This window comes from Rhyacophila brunnea, unplaced genomic scaffold (assembly GCF_057557595.1).
Source record: "Rhyacophila brunnea isolate RB1 unplaced genomic scaffold, BYU_Rbru_1.0 scaffold_4, whole genome shotgun sequence".
In the NCBI taxonomy this organism is placed as follows: Eukaryota; Metazoa; Arthropoda; class Insecta; order Trichoptera; family Rhyacophilidae; genus Rhyacophila; species Rhyacophila brunnea.
The window spans coordinates 52926641-52946901 of record NW_028233068.1 but is presented as its reverse complement, the minus strand read 5'-3'; the positions used below and the strand labels follow the sequence as shown (position 1 = coordinate 52946901).

The 20261-nt window shown below is 33.6% G+C and overlaps 1 protein-coding gene across 1 annotated transcript in view; it reads left to right on the top strand.

Annotated features, from left to right (window-relative positions):
• The window catches only part of LOC147067509 (guanine nucleotide-binding protein G(I)/G(S)/G(T) subunit beta-1), a 34487-nt gene that overhangs the window by 7024 nt on the left and 7202 nt on the right, over window positions 1–20261 (top strand). Inside the window, exons 2-4 of the mRNA XM_085953622.1 lie at window positions 5119–5441; window positions 10669–10814; window positions 12755–12925. Of these exons, the coding sequence (XP_085809748.1) occupies window positions 5385–5441; window positions 10669–10814; window positions 12755–12925 (374 nt within the window). The 5' untranslated portion in view covers window positions 5119–5384. The remainder of the gene's footprint in view (window positions 1–5118; window positions 5442–10668; window positions 10815–12754; window positions 12926–20261) is intronic.

The window sequence follows — 20261 nt, the reverse complement described above, 5'->3', positions numbered from 1 at the left end:
ATAGTGTGTGTTGCAACCTTCAAATGCAGCAATATTGAATGAGCGTCAGTGCATACAACAAGAGCAGTTGTCAGAACAAAGGACAAGCGTATTCTTGAAACGTGTTTGAGTTTATTCCGTATTCTTCCACACTCGAGATCGGTTGCCTGTTACTCCACACCCGTTGGGTATTTCAGTTCCCATTAATTCTGTGTTCCCTGGTTTTACCTGCCAGGATCTAGCGTATTCTATCAGTGAAAAATATTTCTGGAAGACCTAAATGAACATAAAAAGCTTTTTTTTTCTGTCCGGATTCGAAGCAACGTGTTATCCATTACTGTTTCATTAGTGCGTGGCCTCTTTGCATTGCATAATAGTCTGCCTCCTTATCCAGTGGTTTCTTTTTTGGTCATTCCGCATTATGCCAAACATGCGCCTCACCATGCCACATCACGCTACTTGTAGTTTGAAGGTATTAAGATTTAAATTAAAGGTTTACACAACCTGTATCATGGCCAGCCGTACTTAGAATTTTGCTTCATCTGCTCGAATTTGATATCGACTGGCACATACATAATTGATTTCGGCTTACTGATCCCATTTTGATGTCAGTTTAGAATAATATTATTTTGTGTACTCTTTGTAATCTGATTCATTCTGCTAATTTCTCACTGACTGGGACATTTTGTAATCCAAATTTGTTGTTTGTTCTAATGATCGAATAGATTTTCAACAGCTATTAAATTACCATTTGCGCTATTGGATGTCGTCGTATGTCTCTTGCACATGAGTTACACTAATGTATAGTGGTACTGGAAATTCATTCTTTCATATAATTATATATGTAGTTTACTATAAGATTTACATTCCGGGGAGAATAATGGTTTCCCCAAGTAATGTCTTGACGCCAATAATTCGATTATCATTTTCCAACTCATTCAGCCACCCATCTTCCCTGAAGCTGAAGAATAGTCAGACTGGTTTTATGTGCCGCATCATACTGACATTGAAGCGAATATTGATCTCATGTATTTAACGAAAGTATTTTTCTGAAAGTTGATAAGTCAACGGAGCTCATTAAACTGGTTGAATCTAGGCAAATTCAAATTTTGAATAGTAAACAGCAGATTTGAAGTGCCTGTGAATAAAAGCATTTCTTGCATTTAACTGCTTTAAAAACTGAAATACTTGATGATATTTTGATTAATTAATCCCCAAGTACTGTGAAACCATGAGTGAGGGTTTGAATCTTGTCTTGTGGCAAAAATCGCATGTTTTTATGTGATTGATCCAGAGTAAGTACCTAATGGATTGGGCAAGCGGCTAAAAAACATTGCCCTAAAACAGGGGGGTGCAAACTGCGGCCCGCCGGGTATTTTTTGCGGCCCGCCATCATTAATTGTACTTCTGATTACGAATAACTTTTTTTATAATTGTTTAAAAAATATTGACAATAGATTAAAATTTGAAGAATTTGTTGTTTCGTAAATGTATTATCTCGGTACGTCTTTAACCACTATTTTCTATGTTGAACATCGTGTTCAATAGATATTGATAGTGTGCCGACAGAGCTACAACTTGAGATTATTGATCTGTAGTGTGACACTGATTTAAGAGAATTGCATCGTCGTGAAGAAATCTCCAAATTTTACAATGCCCTTCATTCAGACAAATTCGACCAACTTAAAGATTATGCAAAAAAAATGTTCGTTACTTTTGGATCAACCTATATAAATGTGAACAAACATTTTCGATCATGAACCACAATAGAATTTCTTCACGATCAAATATCTCCGATGCCCATTTACAACAGTTTTGAGAATATCATCTACAAAATTAACACCTGAATTTAAAAAAATTGTTCAAAAATGTACAACAGTTTCATGCTTCTCATTATTTTCTTTGATAATAAATAGTGTAGGTATATCTAAAAATGGTATTTTACTTGCGGCCCGCCGCTCAATTTGAATTCTTGAATTTGGCCCTCCATCCAAAAAGTTTGCCCCCCCCTGCCCTAAAAAGTGTATTAATATAAATTATACTATATGGATGCCACCCCGTCTTAGGATTGAAAATAATAATCCACCTTTAACTAAATGTTCTGGACTATTTTGTTGTGACGGTAGTATTTATTAATGTCTATTACAATTTACAGAATTTATCACTTACCCCACCGCACACAGTGGAGGGGGTGTTTTATATTAGCTAGGGGTGGATACTTAGGCCAGTCTGACTTAATGTGGTAAGCGCATGACGTGTTCCTTACGTTAATAGTTATTACCGCCGTGTAAAAGATTAAAAAATCTCACATGTGATCCGTACTACAGTAAATGTCAGTTACCTTGTATTTATGACGTATTAAACAAGTTAGTGTGCATGGTTTACTTACTTGAATGTAAGTGAATTTTCATTTAGTGTTTTTTTTCTCTCTTTCATTACATGTACTATTTAACTCCTTTCAATTTTAGATTATAGTAGTTACTTATGAAAAAATAATTTAACCTTTGTAGGAAAAAAACTAAAGATAGTGTTACGAATCCCAATTAGACTAGACGACTAATAATTGTTATATCAAAATGTACCTACCTAAACTAAAGATTTAAGTTTTTTTAAAATGGTGTTATCTTATCTAATACATTTTTGTGAAGATTATTCAGAAATACAATATTATGACTGATGCTCAATATTAATAATTATTGCCTTCAGTAAATTCTAATCAGTTTCAATCCTTTCATTTAAGTGTGTTAGTTTTTGCATGTAATATCTATGTATAGTTTAGTATGGTGAATTTTGTCATTTCGGATTTGGATTATTCATTTGCTTGGCTATTAATTATAATTGCGTAGTAGTACAAACATGGAAATAAAAACCACCAAAGCCACAACAATGATATGGAATTCTAATTTTTATTACCGATTAATTAATGTGACAATTTAAAGTATTTTCTTCTTATTTAAGTTGATAATGACTCTTGTTCCGATCGATCGTCTAATCAGTATTTTAGTACCTATATGAAAAGTTTTTAACATACATAAATATCTTGAAAAAAAATATGACGCCGGGTGGGGCTCAAACCTACCTGCATCCAACGGATTTCGACCGATCTGCTTCACCAATTTAGCCACCGGTGCAGGTTAGGGTCTCGCCTAGCATCATATTTTTTGTATGTTTCTGAGCTGTTTCCTAATTATGCATGTTCAATAAAGATTGTTACAATCTTCAATCTTGCGAACTATTTGTTGATACAAAATGGTTAATGGAAAGTTTTGGGGCTGACAACATTATCTCACATGCTAATTTTTTAATTGACACATGTATATAGAGCCAGGTTGTCATTATTTGTGATGGGTTAAAAGCTCCAAGCCCTCATCTTCGCCCTACCTCCACATTGTGAGATACGTATGCTCTGTCTGTAATTTTAAAAATAATGGGTCGGTTTCAGTCATACTGTCAGCACAAATATTATTGTGAATATATTAGCTAGCCGCAAACAACTTGAGATATCGTTAGTTTGTTGCGTCTGGTATTTAAAACTCGAAGTGTTTGGTTGGGCAGGACGTGGAAACGCACTTACGAGCATTATTGTCAAACAGGAAAGATGTAAATGTCAGATAAGACGCATTTCCGTCATAATATTTACTACTAACTCACATGATTTTATTTCTGATATGTCACAATTTTTTTTCAATTAAGCCTAATTAGTATATATTATTATTTTATTTGACAACGATTTGATTTATCTCTAATTATTGCGTTATTCTTGATTACACCATTTAGGTTATTAAACCCACTATCGATACGGTTTATTTAGGAAACTGCACTGGTCACTAAATATTTTGCGGCATTGTACATTTTTATTTTAAATATTCTATTGCCCCCATCAAACTTATTTAGGATTCATAGGCTCCGCTAATTGTAAATTGTTCTTAGCTCTTGAAATAAGTCTTCTTTTGATGTTTCTTTCCTTCGAAAAGTATTTATCACGGGGAGTGGATTACCGACATTTTTTTTGAAGTTATACTTTAGGCGCGTTTGGAAAATGAGATCAGAGTGTATTTTTGGCGTGTGACATTGTAACACATAATTTATTTTTTCTCACAAAAATAAACTCACTCGATTGGATTCGAACCACCGATTGTTCGGTTATCAGCCGAACGCACTACCATTACGCCACAGTATGATACTCCAATCGTGACGATTATACAGTATAATATTATAGTTTAGAATTGTTCCGTTGCCTATGCAGCGAATTTATTATTGTCGGCCATTTGCAATTCCTTACATAAACAAACTATTAAACGTCATAGTGGCAGTAGTTTAAAAATAAAAACAATGATAAATAATTATATAATTTAGTAATATAAGTTAAAGTGTATAGAAATAAACCAACGGCATTCCAATATTGGTCCTTTTTCTTGAGTGTGTAATTTATCAAGATAATTAAGAGTTAGTCGAAGAATCTAGCTTATCACAAGTTTTGTTTTCGTTTTGTTACGCCAAAGAAGTATAACTTCTAACGCGCGTACATAAGTACACACACCGTTTTTTTTTTTGGTTCTAATTCTTCTCTAAGTGAAGCAAATAATGGTAGTAATATTGTTAGTTCAAATACATCAACTAAGAGGCCATTCGTATACGTTTTAGAACCGTGTGCCATACTAAACTTATGATTTTTGATCATGAAAATATATTTTCACTAAATTTGAAGTGGAAGTGTATGGTATGAACAGATACGATCAGATGCTTATAATATACTTTGTGGAAATATATTTCCATGACCAGAAAAGATAAGCTTAGTATAAGCACACGGTTCGAAACCGCATACGGTTTCAGTCCATGGATGGCCTATAAGCTATAGATCTATTGATTTTTATTAGTTTATATTAACCCTATCGAAATCAGGAGATATGACTATCGTGTGTCCATCATTAGTGGCATTACTTCAGTATCGCCAGACGATTATAATTTTGAAACCGTGCTCATTACATACTTTCGAGATATTTATTATTATTGAATTATTGCTGAGAATGCGGTTTTCTGTTGGTAACTGAATATTTATATTCTATTGCCGACAGTACAACATAGGATAATAATCAGGATTAATTTTACAACAATAACATATTGTATCTACGTTTGCAGATAGCTGATAATCGAATCGCTCTACATCGAGAGATCTAGCCGATTAGACACGAGCATCGGAATCGACAGCGGTCACGAAGGATAGAGACAGCGGCGTCTTAGACTCCGCCCCTTCGGATACTGTGCCGCTGCGTCAAGAAATCACAGCCGCCTACACATAGTGGCCCCGGGGGCGAGTGATTTAGCTCGTGGACTGAGAGTGGGAAAGGTCGAAGGGTGGGGACCGAAGTGAGTGATCCTTTAAGTGCTAGAAAAGAAGCCTCAAGATGAACGAACTGGACAGCCTCAGGCAGGAGGCGGAAACGCTTAAGAATGCAATCAGAGTGAGTATTATTTATTAAGACCAGTACAAAAGATGTTTTTTCATATTGTAACTTTATTTTATTAGTATAGTAAGACCATTCGTTGTAGGGAGATCTGTAACTGAAAAAAAACAGCGGGGACACGACTTGGACAGTAAACTTACATTTTTGAAACATGGGCAACCGTTGGAGAAATTGAATAATACTTAGTTTATAAAATTACATAAAATCAAAGATTATAAAAAATGTTTTAAATGAATAAACACACATTGCCTGCGGTATTGAATAAAGCAAATAAGCCCACATATTACACTTGTCACTATTGAAGTCAATAGGATGTCGGTAGTTAAATATCTACAACCTTTGTGTCACTTAATGTATATTGTGGATAATGCTTGTCATCAAATTATTTCTTACAAGTCAAGATAAATATTAAAATATTAATTTTTTAAACCCATTAAAATTAAATTAGCAATGGATGACATTGATCATGTGAAATTTGAATGCATATCTCTCCTTTTATTAGTCTGTAATTAGATAATTTACTGACATCCATCAATTCATAGTCGAACAAAATTATTTTTAGCCAACGACATAGAAGATAACCTTCTCCAGCATGTATTCTTAACAGAGTTATCACTTTAGTTCGTTACTGTTATTTACATTCTTATAAATTAGCACGGAAGGTATTCTTTATAATAAATGGTTAGCGGCGGCTACCTCTAATTCATAATATGACAAAAATTTGTTTGGTAGACATGCCGGTCAAATTCGGATATGTTCGTAATGCCGAACCCAAGCGGATAAGACGGAACACAAGCGGATAAAGCCGAACGAGTGCCATCTAGTTGGCAATGAGCCGAACACAAGAATTTTGTATGGACACGTCAGACATATCAACATAACCTACAATTTTCTTAGTCGTGCGATTGCAGCAAAACAGTCGGATCTTGCGTCTTAATTCTCGATATGTAAAATTGACATACTCTGTCTCGTTCTCATGTTAGTAAGGCCAACAGAGGCGCTGTGAAAAGATATCACCTTTTGACAGTTCAGACAGTTAACTTTTTTACATAATCAACTGCCAGCATACGTTAAGTGATAAATGTGATATATTTATCACAATTAGCTCATTTTCGATGTTAAGTGATATGTTAGAATAAGCCTGTTAAGTGATAAATGTGATATATTTATCACAATTAGCTCATTTTCGATGTTAAGTGATATGTTAGAATAAGCCTGAAGGTATAAAAATGAGGGATATTCCTTCAAGGTCAAGCGAACTAAACACGAAATGATAGAATATATTAGAATAGGCCCGCGGATGACAGAAATATATAAAAGTGAAGTAGAAAAACATGATTAGTAAATACGGCTACAAATGTAACTGCATACTCGGGCGGATTACTTACTACTAGAGCAGCGGCTCTCAAACTTTTTAAAATTTCCTGCGTGGCGGTCCCTTTAAAATATGTTCGATGGCTCGCGGACCCCTCTTTAATATAAAAATAAAATCTATAAATTACCTACTATATTATAAAGATAAAGGGTGCCACATACCTACGGCGCGGCACTGCTTATAAGGCTGTTGTGAATAAAACATGTTTACAAACAATTATGTATTCAGAAAATATTACATGTTATGTAGTCATTAAATTTAAATGACAATTTTAATGGGATGGATTCATCTGCTTTGCCTGAATCAGTTCTTCTATGTTTGGCATTGTTTTGGCCAGTGCAACTCTCATGTCATTTATCGCATATAATCTATTTCGAGATTTTGTTTTGGTTTTTAGAAGGTTTATGCCCAGGGGCAACTAATTCTTCCTTAGATAAGAATGTATGACTAGGCATTTTTTCCAAAATAAACCTGTCTCATCTACATTAAATATTTGGCTAAAGGAATATTCTCCATCTTCAATAATTTTGGATAATGAGGAAATAAATTCTTTTGCAGCATCTTTATCCGCATCAGCTGATTCTCCAGTGAATTGAATATTATGAAAAGAATACCTCATTTTACAATTATTAAACCAACCGCTATTTGCTTGAAAAATCGTGTTAGAATCTTCTTTTAATCTAGCCTTCCAATGTTTGTGCAAACTAAGAGCCTTCCTTCGCTTGAACAATTGAAATACTCAGAAGGACATCATTTTGATGTTGGTCATCGATCCATGTTGACACAGATTTTTCCATTTCATCCATAACTATGCCGTGTCTTTTGGAAACAATCTTTAAAAATATATTTCCACAATTTTGAACGTATTCCTTAATTTTTTTTTTTTTTTTTCAAAATTGAACATATCGTAGACCTCTTTGTATCATACGAACGTCCTATTGAAGCAAAAGATTCACCGCTCTCAGAACGTCTAATAATTTCCATCTTTGTCTCGATCGTGTGAGTCCTTGATTTCTTTTTGTTCATATCAACACTGCAGTTTTTCCGTTTCTCACTGATACACCCCTGTTACAGGCGGGCTTCTCCCGGTGTAAAATAATCATTTAGTAGCTTAAGTCGAAACGTAACCCTGACCTCTAGAAACGGCTTCATAAAACATCTAATCTGATTCCTTGCTCAACCACGTAAGTATTTTTTTTAATTTAAAAAGTAAAAATGATGATGGATGAAAGCGATAATTTTAAGACTAAATATAAGTATTTGAATATAATAAATTTTGCCGCGCTTGTCGGCAACGTCCAAATTTCGACGCGCCTGCGCCAGGGTCAGGCTCGTGATTCGCCGAATCAAAGATCACGCGATAAAATTTGGCCAATCACGAGAGTCCTTTTTGCTGGAATGGCGTGGGTACGCGAAGTTTGAAAAAGAAAAAAAGTAATTAGTAAGCGTCCCCTTTCCGAGAGAATAGGACCTGCGAAACTTATTGTTAAAACAAAATATGTAAACGTTGAAAGAAAATGTAAAATATAAGAAGACCACGTTACGAGTACGAAAGACCGTGTTTTATTTATACTCCAACCGTTTGATTTTTTTCTTTTTTTGTGAATCCGGGGTTCGATGGACTCCTGAGCTAGCCGCTGGAACCCCGGGGATCTCATCACCCATGTTTATAAATTTTTAGGGTGAAATATTTCAAATGAATAAAATTAGCAAAACGCACAACACAACACGCCTGCACGTGCTCCTGCGCAAGACTAAACCTATCCTAGCTAGCTCACATGCAATGTGACGGGTGCGAGCAGGATATCTTTACCCCATAGCGCGACGTTACAAACGATTTTTTTAAAATGTGCGAAATAGCGAAAGTCAAACGTTCGAAAGTCGAGGTCCGCCTGTACCCTAAATGAAAGTCCTTTAAATTCTTATCACGATAATATGCTGTTGCTTCCACATTCTCTTGCAAATCTATTAATTCAAACTGCATATTTACGGGAACAGCATCCGGGTTACATGAAAAGGGATCTTGAAAAATATTAAAATTCATTTGATGTTTCATAAAAACCAAGAAGCGCTTAGAAAATTCATCCAACACACTTTGAATGATCCTGGAGTATTTTTCTGATGGCAGAATACTGGACGCCTCGCGTAGATTCATTCAAAAGAGTCTGACATGCTTCCAAATGGCAAAAATTTCCATCATCCAATTGTTGTTGAATAAGTCGAATCTTTTGCTCTGAAGCCTTCACATAATTAAAGAGATCGGAAATAAAAATGCACATCTGCATACACAAATATCAAAGTATCTGACCATTCATTCTTGCCAGAGGATATTTAATTTTAAATGTAATTTTTAATATTCCATATGAAGAATAAAAAATAATACAGATTTAACATAAATCTCGCTAGACACATCAAAAAATCACGCGGGGCACACTTGTGAACCCCTGGTTTAGAGCTTCCATGTTTCAATTTTCCGCCAACGTACAGAATATTAGTTTTTCTATGCCTACTAATTCAACCAGGGCCGAGCCAAGCATGTGTAGCCCCAAGTCCAATTTACTAGATTATTTTTATATTATTCTGCCAAAACTTCTGGTATTTGTGTTACATTATTATCAAAATTTGAATGCCTCGCCTCTTCAGTTTTTCATAGATAAATATTCAAGCCCTCTGACGTGTTAACGTCAGATATATTTAATCAATCTTAAACATGAAAAAATTGTTTTTCCTAATGCTACAGTAATTGGATTAGTGATAAAGATTTTTAATGAAATGAATATATTTAATGGACTTTAACAGATTCTTGAAAAAATGGTTTGCGTACGTCCATTTCTTTCATTGGCATATTGTGGCAGTCAATATTTAGTTCTTCATCAGACTTCGCTGATTTATTTTCAAAATCATTAAATTTGGCACCCGAATGTCAGATTTCAGTAAACGTGACTGCGATGCTTTGTGTGTGACTTTCATTTATTAAGCTTCCTTTGTATTTGTTGTCATTTAGACTCGTAATAGATCTTTCTCTCTTCTGTCCTTTGTGTGCGAAAGTTATTAAATTAAATGTTCCTCTTTCAGCACATTGTAGACATTTTCTTCGGTTACGGGTTTTGAATTTAGGGTCAGGCAGTTGATAGTGGGTGTACAATAAAAACAACAACACAATATTTGATTTACTTTTATTCACTTTGACAATATCATTTTGTATTGCATCTCCAATAATGCTAAACAGCTCATTTTAGGCATGTCTTGAAAATCATTATAAGATACACGTCAAAGGTGTTCTGCAATAATGCATTCAAATTTTCTAAATGATTCTATGATGCCCATTGCACAAACGTCCCTAATTTCAAAGTTTTACAATAGATATTTAATTTATATAAAAAAAAACTTTATAGAGTTTTGCCAGGTGCAAGGAGGCCCCCTAGAGTGTGAGGCCTAATCAGTCCAATCGCCTTACGATTGGCCCTGAATTCAACCATTCTAAAATTTTTGCTGAATTGTTGTAGTCCAAACTCTTCGAACTCAGCATATTTGTTCAGAATACAGAATATTGTACAAGTAGTCCCAAAAACGATCAACTTGTTAAATATTAAAGATGGTCTTACTAAAAATTGTGAAATATAGATAGTCTTGTAGTTTCTTTCATTTATTTATTTAATTAATTTGCTAGATAATTGTGGGTACCAACAACTATAACTTGAGCACATCGCACATCGGTGGTGCTAGTGTTGCGGTGTAAGTATTGCAAGCAATTGGTTTCTCCAAACCGTCCCACCTCAATTTATAGTTGTCGGTCTCTAGTAGAGTAAATCTTATGCGTTATAATGGCAATTGACATATACTTTGCAGGACGCGCGGAAGTCGGCATGCGACACATCCCTCGTGCAGGCGACTGTGACACTGGAGCCCATCGGGCGCATACAGATGCGCACCCGTCGGACTCTCCGAGGACATCTCGCCAAGATATACGCCATGCACTGGGGCAGTGATTCCAGGTCCGCAATTCATTCCTCATCCTGAAAAAAGATTATTTTGGAGACAATTTCAGTTTCCAGAATGTATTATTTAAAATAAAACAAAAGATATACCTAATACTTAATCCACGTAATTTAATAACCTATCAGGTCAGGAACCGTTTCGTCCGCTTAGAACAGTGATTCATAACTTTTTTATTTAGCCCGTTTTTTAAAAAAATCTTTTGTTATTAATTTTTGTTATTCAATTTTTTTATTGGATTTTTTTGTTTTATTGTTTTTAAAATGTTTATTTAATTTTTTTTATTGAATTCATTTATTTTAATTTTTGTTTTAATTATTTAATTTTTTTCATTATTTTAATTTTTATTGTATACTTAAATATTTTATTGTTTTAATCATATATTATTTTATTTTATGTTTTATTTTTTTATTGTGTTAATTTATTTTGTTTAAGGGCGGACGTGCTCAGCGTGGGTCAAAATGGAGCTTTTATTCTATTTTCAAAGCATGATCGTGGACATTCCTTAAACGTTGTAGATAATCTTTTTATATAATTTTGAAACCTTATTATCCTTTATATTAATTTTAAACATTTGACTGCATAAAGTATGCGTTTAATAATTAATAAATGTAAAGAATCTTAACACCACTGCACATTTATGTACTGAAATATGACTATATTCTAAAACATTAGAGCGAGAGGTTTAAAAGATTACTATTTTATGTAATAAAAATACTTTATGCAGTCATCAAATGTTTAAAATAAATATAAAGGATAATAAGGCTTCAAAATTATATAAAAAGATTATCTACAACGTTTAAGGAATGTCCAGGATCATGCTTTGAAAATAGAATAAAAGCTCCATTTTGACGTACGCTGAGCAATGTCCCCCCTTAAGTAATTTAATTTATTTTAATTTTTTATTGTTTTACTTAATATTTTTTAATTTATTATTGTTTTAATCTTTTATTATTTTCTATTTTCTGATTGTTGCAGATAGCACAGGGTACAAGTTAGTGTCACAGATAATGATATATTCTTGTATTCTCTCTTGAGTCTGAACCGAATATTTTTAATTAAATATGCATTATATATACCAAACTATAGTGAGAGCAATATTATAAGTCTACATAAACTCCAGCATAGTATATCAATAATGCAAAACTATAATGTTTAAAAGCTATAGTAAATAGATGAAAGCATTTTACTATGATTCACTCAAAATCTAGTCTAGGTAATTATTAGGGTATGATAGGATTTTTTTGTACATAATTAATTTAATCAGTTTGGCTGCAAAAAATGCATAATGTGAACTATTGGCATAGAAGAAGGACATTGTCAGTTATCATCATTAAAATGTTGGCATAAAATAGTTATATTATATGCAAACATTTCAATGATGATAATTGACAATATCAGTAGCGATATTGTCCTTCTAAGGCCTTCTGCCCTTCTACTCAAAGAAGATGTGACTGATATTTAAATTATCAACCAGTAGCACTAGCTGCGACTAGTTCCGAAACAGTTTGCAACGCATCCATGCTTTATCTAGTATAGACACCAGTAGCTTCAATGAGAAATCATTGATTCTTTTTCTCACCGATATTTCAATAGACATGGTAACACCGGACTGAAAACCAATCGAAATATCGAAACAAAACATTGAAACGTATATTAATAATTAAAATAAAAAATGTATGGCATCCGTGGTGAAGTAGTCCTCTCCTGTCAGTTAAATTGCAGGCTGTCTGAATATTCATATCGGGTGATTTTAATCACGACAGAGTAACGCTGTTTGCAGTTACTCATCAGGTTCAATAATCAACTGGTCGCGTCACTTTTGAGTATCCCCGTGGGCAAAAGGCCTTAGTGGAAGAAACCGCTCCTGATCGTTATTAATTGTCTGGATTAAGTACTGTATATTGGTTTTTATCGAGGATGTGTGGGTGCATTGCAGGAATTTGGTATCGGCGTCCCAGGATGGTAAGCTGATAGTGTGGGACAGCCATACGACCAACAAAGTGCACGCCATTCCGCTGCGTTCTTCCTGGGTGATGACGTGCGCGTACGCCCCCTCTGGATCATATGTTGCCTGCGGAGGCCTCGACAACATTTGTTCTATTTACAGGTACATCACTGCTACAAGTGTTTTTCATCTAAAAATATATCTGCGGTCTTTGGGCAAGTGCAAAACTTGTATTTTTCAAACCTATAATTTCTCCCTTTAAATCGAGAATAGAACTGCAATGGATAATTTTACAAAACATGTTATTTTAATAGTTAAGAGCGGAATGCAGAAACATTTGTCATAACTAAAATTTCCTTACCAGAAAACACTATGCAGAAACATTGTCCTTAGTTAAGATCATGTTGCTATGGTTCACCTCGTCTTAAAGCTTTGTTCGTTTTTTCTATTGAAAATAATACCATATTTAAAAATTCTTTTTCCTATAGTTTAGGTAAATTATTTTATAATTGTTAAACGATGACAAAAATATGACAACTGCACTTTATAAATGCAATAACTATAAATACATGTTAATATTTAATTATAATACTCTTATGTTTCCGTCATAAGTCATCATACGTGATTCCACAGGCACCGCAAGATATTTTTTTAACATGGTAACACTAGCGTCAAGTGTCATTCTATCATCTGGCATCTTGTATTTCTGCGAGCTGGCGTATAAAAGTAAAATAATATTCTGCAAGTACATGCCAAACGAATTAACACTATCAATATCCATATTGAGATACATTGTTAAATGAATTTGAGTGTATGGACTGTTCTATAGACATGCAAATTTATTTTGACAGCAGCTGTCAGTGGTAAATGGTAATACAGAAGGGGGCGTGTTCATAACAAAAGTAGTCTATGGTTAAGGATTCCTTAACTCTATACTCAGTATAGTCTATAGTTAAGTCATGCTTTTCAGCAACTTATCCTTAAGATCGAAATCTTAGATTCTGCATTCCGCTCTAGGATTACAATGATAAAGTATTAGGTTGAATTACCCAACCTACAAATTATAAATTTTAACAGGAGGAACAAAAGTAAGTAAGGTAAATAAGATATTAATTATGTATAGTACGGCATCTATCAGTCAGACATTTAAGACGTTTTCTGGTATTCCTCCATCTCATTTTTCTCAGACCTACCTAAAATCGTTTTATTGGCTTTTGAAACTAGGCACTTCATTTGTACCAAGGTGTTACAAATGTTGGGCTTCATCTTGTGTACTTTACGGGTCTTTTCGGATGTTACAGTATTAACAATTCTTTATAATCTGTTAGTTTAAAGTAGACTTGAGAGTGGGTTTGTTTGAGCCACCCATCAGTTGAAGTACGGTTTTGTGTTGGAGAGGGCTCGAGACTTTTTTTTACTTAAGGCTGCATGGATACTATCCGTGACTCTATCTAACTGACTTTCTTTTAGGTATCCTTACATGCGCATCTATTATATACATAATACTGCTATCGGCAGCTATCGAGGGTAGTTTTTCATTTTTTGGATCAAAGTAATAGCACTTATTGTAACAATGATTACAATAAGTTAGTTGTAATTGTTACAATAAGTGCTATGTTTTAACAGCACCTCTCTTGGCTGTGTTAAAATTTAGAGCGACATAGACAGTTTTGACTGTTTCGACGGCTAACTTATTGTAATTGTTACAATAAGTGCTAATACTTAGATACTAAAAATGAAAAACTTCCCTCAATAGTGCCAATAGCAGTCTTGTGTATGGAATAGATGCGATGATGTAGTTTATAAGTTAGAAGAGATCTTTATTTGGCTACGTATTTTTTCCAACTTATATGTGGTGTAAATGAGAACTGTGTCACTGATAACTATTTTAGAAATCAGTTGTTTGTTCTCCCAAGATACAGAACTAACCTACCATTGCTATGCTAATTGGAAGGGCAACAACTATGTTCAACCAAAATTTCTTTGGATATTATTGATATATTCCACTTGCGTGAGATGAGTTTATGTAGATGCTGTTTTGTAAATCTATAAAATAGGGTCTACTTAGCTCACTCATGCTATGTACTTGTTTATGATTCATTTACTTTTATTACACTGTTTTTTGTTAAAATATAAATTTCTTTTTTTTATGTCATATTGTGGGTCTTGAATGTGTAATTTATAATGTTGACTAATATGTAAAATAAATTTTAATTTAATGAGTGAGCTATTGAAAAAAAATACCCACCATTTTCTTCAATTCTTCAAACAAGAGAATATTACGCTACACTTCTGTATATTGTCTCTAATTTTCTACAAACACATATCTCAAAAATCACAACTTTTCAGGAGAGGCAAATAACAACTTTATTCTCTCAGTTAGTAATTTAGAAATAAAATTTCTTCTATGAAATATCCATTTAGTATAGTTACACATATTTTCAAGAAAAAAATGTTTATTCAATTTATCACACTATACTTTCGACCGATCAGTCATATTGTCGGAGATACGAGAATGCATTGCAACTTTACTGTGAATATTACTGCAGCAAACATGTATCTTGACTTACGAGAAAGAGCTTCAGTACAATTATCTGTCGGAGTTCAGTATTCTGTATACTTACAAACACATAACTCGGAATACGAGTTTATAATATTTATAAAAGTCTTTTATTGTGATACGAGTTTTTGTTATTGCTTAAATCTATTATGTTGTAAAGTATGTTTTGAGATACGTGTTAGTGGAATATGTATGTATTCAAATTCTGAATTCATCACATCAAACAACTCAAAACTGTCAAAAATTGAGATACGTGTTTGTAGAAAATTAGCGACGATATTGCAGTATATGGCAGTTCCAAAGAATATGATCATTGATATTTTTTTTAAATGTGGAAAAGAGACATTATTTTTTTGTCATGTCATAAAGTTCCTGTTGAAAAGGAAAACATCTGCCCTGATGAAGGTCATGTTAGATACATTTATTTGTAAGTATCTATTACCATTTAAACTAATTCATACATGGATTTTTGAATGTAAATGTTTTTGGATGAGCTGTAAAGATGAACCAAAGTATGGAAGCCAAATCAGGTGAAAACTAAAGAAATGATTGGAAAAAAACAACAAATTATTTTGGCCAACCTCAGATTACTGTTAAATATAAGGCTAAGTGTGCATGAACGATTAATTAATAGGGCGACAGTACTCAACCGATAGTAGCGTAGACTATTTTTCCATTGGCCGAATAAATTCAGCGGGCATGGATGCTACGGCCTATTACAATTAGGCCTAAAGCCTCTCAACTAATCGTATGCACCATGACAAGGAAAATTGGGAATCACCTATGGATAAACGGGTTCGAAGCAATGCTTCTACTTAGAGTTTGGAGTATTTCAAGCAAAATAATAAGATTCTTGACTGCCAATAATTTATAATAATTGTTGATTAGCTCACTATAGAACTGGCATGAAGAAAAGTCAAGTAAAGCGGTAGATGCTGAGAGGTGATTGATAATTGATATGTCTGAGCAAAGAAATAATACAAAAATCATTAATTAATAAATTGTGAAAAAATTCAAAAAAAAATTATGAAGTGTTTGTTATAATATATAATACCATATCTTTCCATGTAGTATCGGAAAGAAATATAACAAAAATCAACCATATTTCGTTAATAAAAAATGTGCTGTTTCCACAACAATGTAACTGTTGACACAGCAGCAATCAGCCCCTGAGCAACATTTATTACCAAACCAAAACCAATGCTGTGCGAAAACATCTTCTTGGCTACGCTTCTAGGCGCTGTTGTTTACTAAATGGGAGGAGCTTGTCAGTTTACAATGGAAGTGCGGTTAAAAATGGGCGGAGCATGTTAGTTCACAGTTTTAACACGTAGCCAAGAAGATTTTTTCACACTATAGCTTGAAGAAGAAGAGAAATTTCCTCATATTAGTGTAGTGATCAAGAGTTGGAGATACCATTCGATTAGGTGTTTGAAAAATATGTATAACTCCACCAGAAAAACTATTGTTTACTTCTTCATTTACTTCTTCAATTACCCTACTTATCCAACCACCCTCATATATGGAATATGACAATTTGATTTTCTTGCTGTTAGAGAGAAGTATGTACTTCTTCTTCAACACTTTGATTTATTATCCACAGACGTGTATGCCTTAACTTCTCATTCGAATAAGCGTCAATTACATTGAGCTTCTTTACGAGCTGTGTGTTGGCGAATTTACAATCTGCCTGTAAAGTCGCCCAGTGTAATCATCGAACATGTTAGCTTGTTCGATGATTACACTGGGCGACTTTACAGGCAGATTATAAATTCGCCAACACACAGCTCGTAAAGAAGCTCAATGTAATTGAGGCTATAGACAAAAATCTCAACATGTTCGTGGATTACATGTTACAGTTTGTTGGATTGTTATTATTTCAGCTAAAAAAGGCCATTATTTTCAGATATAATTGCTGCATTTTCAAATCAATTTTAAAATATTGTTAAATTTGTAAACTTTCGATCCTTTTGCAAATGTTCTGGATGTGCTCTGTAAAAAGTTCTTGTACTGTAAAACTGAAACTGTACTGAAAATGGCCAAAGTTGAGATGGCATTCTAGACTTCAGTTTCTAGACGTATTCTTACCTGTAATTTACGACTTTAGGCCTTTTACACTGCCAACTGGATCGGTATCGCCCCAAGTGTGTTCCAAGATAGACAGGGCAAAATATCATTGCAGTGTGTTTCTCAAAAACCAGAAAAATATATTAATATTGAGTGCTCCTCTTTCCTTCACCCACCACTTACAGCTCAACAACAACAACTTCCTCACAATGGGTTTTGTTTGTTTAGCGTTGTAAATAATCTGCGGATGACATGTTTCAAATCGACCTCCTTTAATTATGTTTAATGAATCTTCTGCATCAAAAGTTATCATATTTTAATGAAAAATGAAATGTGAACATAATGGCTCCCAGCAAACTGCTTGTTCGTATAGTGCAGAACGTGTGATAAAGAGACAAGCCGTCACGTTGGTTCCCTTATGTGTAAATGCTGATTTTCTTTATTGTGCCCCGTGGTTGCCGGAGACCGGTCGAGAGTAAGGGGCCTAATACTGAATACAGTGACACCTTGATTTTATGTTACGAGACTGACAAAACAAAAATGTAAATTGAAAAACTAAAAGAAATAAATTTGTTTTTTTTTTATCGCACATTGGTGCATATTTTTGGTTTGTTTCAATAAAACTCTTTCAATATTATAATTTGATTTGAAGGTTTCGTCTTGTATGTCGTCAATGTTAGCAAAATATTTTTTTAGGCCATCGGTGTACCTCATAGATATCTTCTTTTTTTGGAATTGGGTTTGAATTCACCTTTTTTTTACCAGTTCTTCATTTGTCCATTACATATCGTCGTCGCGCTTGCAAAATCCGCTATGTAATAAAACACAACTTTTCAGGAGAAGGAAAAAACTGATTTACTCAACAATGCCTCACGTTTTTTACAAAGCAAATAAACTGAAAATTAGATAATTTCTTCGGATTCAGTATAAATGATATTATATAATACAATATTTAACACTTTAGTCAGAAGGAAAAAACTGATTTACTCAACAATGCCTCACGTTTTTTACAAAGCAAATAAACTGAAAATTAGATAATTTCTTCGGATTCAGTATAAATGATATTATATAATACAATATTTAACACTTTAGTCGTAGTAATTTTTTTTTGTGGGTAAAAGGCACATAGCTTGTTTTATTTGGGTCTTTAAATCCGTTTTGTGGTTGAGGCAGCACATGGCGGATTTAAATTAACGCGTATTTTAGACATAGCGGATTTTGCCCCGGGTAAAAAATGATAATTGCATAATTTAATGATATTAATTCTATGCGTAAAACATCTTTAACCAAGCCAATAGTCTGTATCGAACAAACCTTTATCTTCCCAGCCAAGATTTAACATATAAATAAGTAATAATTATCAAGTGAAGGGGAAATAAAAATATCCAGAGTAAGATGGATAAATAATTAAACAATTTTATTATAGCACATCAAGAAAGTTACATTAGATTATAATAAACAATTGTTTAACCTACCTACTTACCGGGCTTTTAAAATCAACACTTCTTTAAGTAAACACAAATGATTGTGCAATGTAATGTAATTTTACACTTTTTATTGTTTAAATATTATTTGTCGACAAACGTAAATAATCCGCTATGTGCACTAGCGCTGGTAGTAAAAGGCGCATTCTGAAGTAAAGGTCAGTGCAAACTCCGTCATGTGTCATTAACAGGCACAATTAATAGTAACTTTTTTTACTTTAAAATGCGATATGTGACCGGAATATTCATAGTGTATTTTGCAAGCCATTTTTAAGTGAAAATACATAGCTTATTTTGCATTTTTCTAAACTAGCGTTGATTTTATAAAACGTTTTACAGGCCCGTCCGTCGCGTCTCATTCTATCACATAGCGTAAAAATGTAAAAACGCAAAAAAAATGTTTGTCGGATTTTGCAGGCGCAACGACGATATGTCGAAAAATTCCCACTGTCCGATGGCATCACGCTGGAGTTGAGATCAATATAATTCTGTAAGAGTTTGACAAAAATTTGTTCCCAGCCATCTATGACATTTTGCTCTCCATTATTTTCATGTTCATTAATGCCATGATGTTCGTTCGAATACCGGGTCTGGCAAATTCACATGCTGTTTTTCAATGTGTGTTTGGACCAGAGTATGGACCTAATAGGTTGAGCAAGTAGTGGTGAACATCCATTTCTCGTAAATACAAAAATCTGATGTTCCAACCTCTACTCTGGTAGTCCATAATTATGATTTTAGGATCGTATATCAAAAACAGAAAAAAAATCATTTGAATGTTTGCCATGTATTTAATTGAATGTGTTAAAATAAATTGAATTTTGAATATTTCAGACATAAATTGCAGGATATAAAAATGTAAATCCAGGTATTAAGTCTACTGGAATGAATTGTCACTGCAGAAACTACACGCAAATAGTAGGGAAACATAAATTTTGGGCATGTAAAATCGAGGCTCCACTGTAATTTCTTTTTTACTGTTTATGTTGATTCATTTTTCAATTCACAATTTTTATTTAGGTTTCCTCAATTCTATGTACAACAATAAAGCTCTCATGTGCCCACCCTTTAAAGTTTATATGGCCCACGTAGCTTAGACTGCTTAGAGGAAACACTGAAGAGGGGAGTCTACTCATGAAAATTGTAGTGCTGCAGTTCATTTACCCTTTAGTATTACATAACGTAATATATAATACGATTAGCTACTTATTCCTATCATGTTACATGATTTAAATATATTATAAAAGGGAGATTAAAAACAGAGGATTTTTTCCTTAGTAACTTTAGACGGAAACCATACAGTATTAGAATAACACCATGATAGATTAATTGTTAAGTATGGAGCCAGAGAAATCCAAAGCCGTTTATATAAATCCATAAACTTAAT